Below are 4,919 nucleotides of genomic sequence, written 5' to 3'. Positions count from 1 at the left end.
GGGGAAGGGAGGGGGCCAGGGGTTAGCAAGAATGTGGAATGTGATGGACATCATTATCCAAAGTACATGTATGAAGACACGAATTGGGTGTCAACCTACTTTATATACAGAGATATGAAAAATTGTGGTATGTATGTGTATTAAGGATTGCAATGCATTCCACTGTCATTTTTTTTAAATCAATTAAAAGTTTAAAAAAACAATAAATAAATAAATAAGAGACAGGTTTTCTTTCTGTAATCCCAGCAATTCAGGACCCTAAGTCAGGGAGGGGATGGCAAATCCAAAGCCAACCTCAGTAACTTATCAATTCCCTGTCTCAAAATAAAATAAAAAGGGCTGGGGATATACCTCAGTAGTAAGGCACTCCTGGGTTCCATACCCTGTTCTGTAAAAATAAATAATATAAAATAAAAGGGACTTTTTATGGTATATGAATTATGTCTCAATAAGAAAAAAAAACTATCTTAAATTTCAAAGACAGAGTTAGGCTTGTGAGCAAGAGGGTCCACATTAATTGGATAAGGTAACAGTTCAAGGAATTTCCATATCCTTAGCTTTACCACACACAAAATGAAACCTCTTCATTTTCCAAAGTAGCCACACTGGCTACAAAGCCAAAGTCTGTTTTGATCATGACTTCCAAATCACAAAGACCCATGAGCTATGTCAGCTACTGCCCCATCTCAAAGACCCGTGTCCTTTTATAGCTCTGCCCTATACATTGAGGATTCTTTTTCTTTAATGCTCTAAAATGTTAAAACTTCTATTGGATTTTTCAGCAGCTGAACACCTGCACTAGGCCCAAGACAGGCATACAGACATCATGCCTTTGTACTATTCTGGGTTTAGGTTCCTAGAGCTCTTATCTCCTTTATCCCTCTCATGTCTCAGTACCTTCTATAATCCTTAGCTCAGAGCCTCATCTGGAGTAAGCGTCAAGGAGCAATTAAGTGAGTTTGACACACTACAGCCTAAAGTTCTACAACAAGGAGTACCTATCAGCTTCTAGAATGAAACCACTGCTCCCATTGGTCCTAATGCTAAAAATGCCAACTTTAGTCTCTGACAAGACAATAACATAAGTGAAACCCACAAAACTCATGTCAAAACCAGCTTAGAAGAACAAGGAGTGCTTCCTCCCCAGACCAGTGACCCTTCCATAACCTTACCTTAGTGTTCTCATACTTCTCTGAGGAAGGATGATAAGGTGGAAAAGACCAGCTATATGGAGAATCATCACTATGATTGGAAGATATACCTTGAAGGAGGAGAAAAATAAAGTTGTTAAATAAAATATAAAGGGTTTTTAGTGCCTCGTCTTTCAAAATTAAAATTTTGTAAAAACTGGGGAAGTAGAACTTTCTTTCTTGGACCACAGTCCCCTCTTCTGTAAAATTAAGGAACTGAGGTGAGATAAAGAGATATCCCCACCAACAAGAACTCTATAGGTCTCCATTTAAATAAGGAATGTATGACTTCCTGTCCAGAAGACCTGGAGATTTGTAGTAGGTTCTGTGGAAGTGATTCACAAGGAAAAGATCAGTCAGGCTGTTACAGCAGCACAGTTCCTTAAAACCCACATTGGAGCCTCTCCCCACCCTTTGTAGGAAGTAGCAGAGCAACCTCCCCACCATGAGGCAAATAGGAAAAGAGAGGCTCAGAGGTCTGTACCTTGCCCAGTGCCAATCAGACATCAAGTAAGTAAGCTAGAACTCAAACCCATTCCTTCAGACTCCAAATTCAAGTGCTCAGTTTTGAAGCACAAACCCACCCCTAAACTTAGAAGCTTACAGTCTACCAAACAAACACCAAAGGACAGACTGACAGTTGACAAAAGTACTGAAGTCTCTGAAAGGGATCCCCAAGACACAGAAGTGATGTGGGTCTGGTGAAGGTTGGCAAGGAGGGTCTTTAGAAGTCAGCAAGGCTTGTAAGGGATCTGAAGGGAAGTGACACCTGTGGTGGTTATCCAGGAGGAGCAGAAAGGACATCACAGCCAAGACCAAGGGAGAAAGGGCATCCCTAGCACAGGAGTACACTGGAGCTTCAACAAGGAGCACCAGAGGACACAGGACTGGAGGGCGGGGTGCTGGGTGAAGGGCCCAGTGACACAACAAGCATGGTGAAAAGAGCACACAGGAGGTTAACAGACCTGGGGTTGAATCCTGACACTGTACCTCAGCATCTATGCCTGCTTGGGAAAACTACTTGTGCAAGCCTCAATTTCCTCCTCAGGAAATGATAAAAATATACCTTGTTTGCTACTGAGAGGATCATGCTAGAGGCCAACATAGTAAATGGCATGTACTTGGCACTTAGTGGTGGGTACTGCCATCCTTGAGCAAGCCCAATTCTAATAGAACAGGTGTTGAGAACAGACCCCATTGAAAAATGTATTTAACCATGGACCACAAGCAAGCTTTTGGGATCTAAGTTGGGCATCACATTCAGAGCCCAAAGCCAATCATAAGGAAGGAGGCCAAGCAATTCCACTCAGGCCTTCTTTGGCCTTCCTTCCAGAAGTCCAATCTCCTGCCTCTGATGTATTTCCTTCTCTCTCCAAAAGTATAACTTCGCTCCCAGCTGCCCTTAGGCAAAGAGCATTGTGATGTGACTATCAAACTGCAGAAACTGACTGATATTGAACTTTTGACTGGAAAATATGATTCATGGCAGATTTACTTTCAAAATGGGCCTAATTTAGCCCAGCTTAATGCTATCCCCAATCTGGACTAGCCAACTAGTCTCTGGGAGAAGACTGCCAAGCCTGCTAATATAACTGGTACACAGAGAAAGCCACTGCAAATGTTCACATTGTCACCCTGCCCCATGAACCCTATGGAGCTCTTGCTTTCAATTTCCTTCCATACTTACAACCTACCTACATTGAGATACTCCTCTGGGAAGGTCAAGATAGCTATAACTTCAGCTTTTTAGATAAGGATTCCAAGGCTCAAAGAGGATAAACAATTTTCCAATGTAAGCCATAAAGCTAAGAAGTAGTAGTGCTGAGACTAGAACCCAGGTGCCCAAAATCCTGTTACTAGTGCCAATAAGCAGTTCAATCTGCTTCTAGAGATGGTCATCCCAATGAAAACCTAAAAAAAAGTGGTACAAAAAATAGTACAGTATGTTAGACTGCTATACTGTCATTAAAAATGACTTTCAGAAAACATTATGGGAAAATGTTTAAAATAACTCAGGATATAAAAATGTATATACAAGCTAAATCAGGAAAAAATAATATGCCCAAAATAAGAATATTAAAATGCATCCTCTCTTGAGATGCTGAAATCAAAAGTGATCTATATTCTTTAATTTACATTTTCCATTTTTGTCAATCATGAATTGTTTCTACAAATAAAAATAGTTTTGTTTAGGCCCTCATCATTTTAATTTTGGCATGAGAGCCTGTGGCATTAAAGCCTGTGTTGCCAGGCATGCCTGTGTATAATTCCAGCAACTCACAAGGCTGTGGCAGGAGAATCCCAAGTTCAAGGCCAGCTTCAGTAACTTAGTGAGGCCTAAGCAATTGAGTGAAACCATGTCTCAAAATAAAAACATAAATGGGCTGGTGATACAGCTCAGTGGTAAAGTGCTCCTGGGATCAATCCCCCAAACCAAAAGAGAATGAGAGAGAGAACACCAATGTTCCAAGTCAGGACTGGCCATCCCTGGCACTCTACAGGTTCTGGGTGGTACCTTATACTCCTACTCTGACATAGGTCACTGAGAGTGGGAAGTAGGACACAGCAAACTACAGTACCTTCACCAAACAAGCATACACAGCAGTACTATTCACAAAGAAATTCCTGAGATGTGCATACCCCACCCATACCTTCACAGACAGGGACCTCACAGGGCAGAGGATCAGTCCAGAGCTGAACTCACACCCAGCACTGTCACCTCCCCACCCAGTGCCCTTCCCACCACCTGAGGAGCCAGAGGAGGCCCCAGAGCACCACCTCCAGCCTCTGAAAGGGAGCCAGACTCTTTCTACCCTCTTTTCACTTTGACTGAGAACTGAAGCCAAGCTGAGAAGTGGTTTTTCTAGAAAGGCAGCAGTGTAAGCATCCAGGCAGAAAAGGTGTCTGCAGAGACAGCCTCATGCCCAGCAGGGGATTCCCACACTCATCACAGAACAAGAGAACTCAGACTTTGGGCATGGAGCAGTACCAGGGTGAAAGACTTTTCCAACCGACATGGTCAGGTAGCCATTCTCCTTGAAGTACTGGGGGATGGTGGAGAAGTTTCCTGCGTGCACCCTCCAGTAGGAGTTGAAGTCATACAGGCGTGTGGTGTCAGGCCTCCTCCCAGTGAGGAAGGACACGCGGCTCGGGGCGCACACTGCTTGCTGTTAGGGAGCAGAAGCAGAGGTCAACATCATCACAGTATAATGTGTCTGCCATCTCCAGGGTAACCAAGCAACCTCCCCAGGTCCTCAGCAACAGCCTGGTGGCTGAGTCATGCAGATCTCAAAGCCACACAGTGGGATTTGGGCCTCACCCAGGTGCCAGAGATTGCATCCTCCTGGCAAGACAAGGCAGAAGTCAGCCCCTCAAACAAGCAGATGCTTGTATCTTCCAATGAGACAGTGTCCCCAATTACCCCAAGGGAGCAATATGCTTGGAGGCAACTCCAAGAAGGGGCTCGTGGAGGAGGGCTACCATGCATGGCTAGTTGGCTGGCCCTTGCCCATGGGTAGCATTCTATAGGACCAAGCCATACCCCTACCAGGAGAGAGCTGGCCAAGGCCCTGAGCATGTTAGGGCCAGGATACCCTCCACCCAGTGAAGTGAGGCGTCCTTGAAGGCACAAGATTCCTTAAGTGGATAATCACATTTCTTGGACCACAATTTTCCAGAATATGCTTCCCTCTTTCAGGCAGGTATCTGGCACACTCAGTACCACCAAAC

General features: G+C 44.2%; 1 protein-coding gene across 1 annotated transcript in view; it reads right to left on the bottom strand.

Moving 5' to 3' along the window:
• The window catches only part of Ids (iduronate 2-sulfatase), a 26,181-nt gene extending 21,821 nt beyond the window's left edge, over positions 1–4,360 (bottom strand). Inside the window, exons 1-2 of the mRNA XM_015498065.2 lie at positions 4,180–4,360; positions 1,173–1,261 (exon numbers count right to left, since the gene is read on the bottom strand). Of these exons, the coding sequence (XP_015353551.2) occupies positions 1,173–1,261; positions 4,180–4,207 (117 nt within the window). The 5' untranslated portion in view covers positions 4,208–4,360. The remainder of the gene's footprint in view (positions 1–1,172; positions 1,262–4,179) is intronic.
• Between the last annotated feature and the right edge of the window lie 559 nt (positions 4,361–4,919).

The sequence above is a fragment of the Marmota marmota genome, unplaced genomic scaffold (genome assembly GCF_001458135.2).
Source record: "Marmota marmota marmota unplaced genomic scaffold, marMar, whole genome shotgun sequence".
In the NCBI taxonomy this organism is placed as follows: domain Eukaryota; kingdom Metazoa; phylum Chordata; class Mammalia; order Rodentia; family Sciuridae; genus Marmota; species Marmota marmota.
Note: the sequence above shows the minus strand (reverse complement) of the source record. Positions and strands in the feature narration are given on the sequence as shown.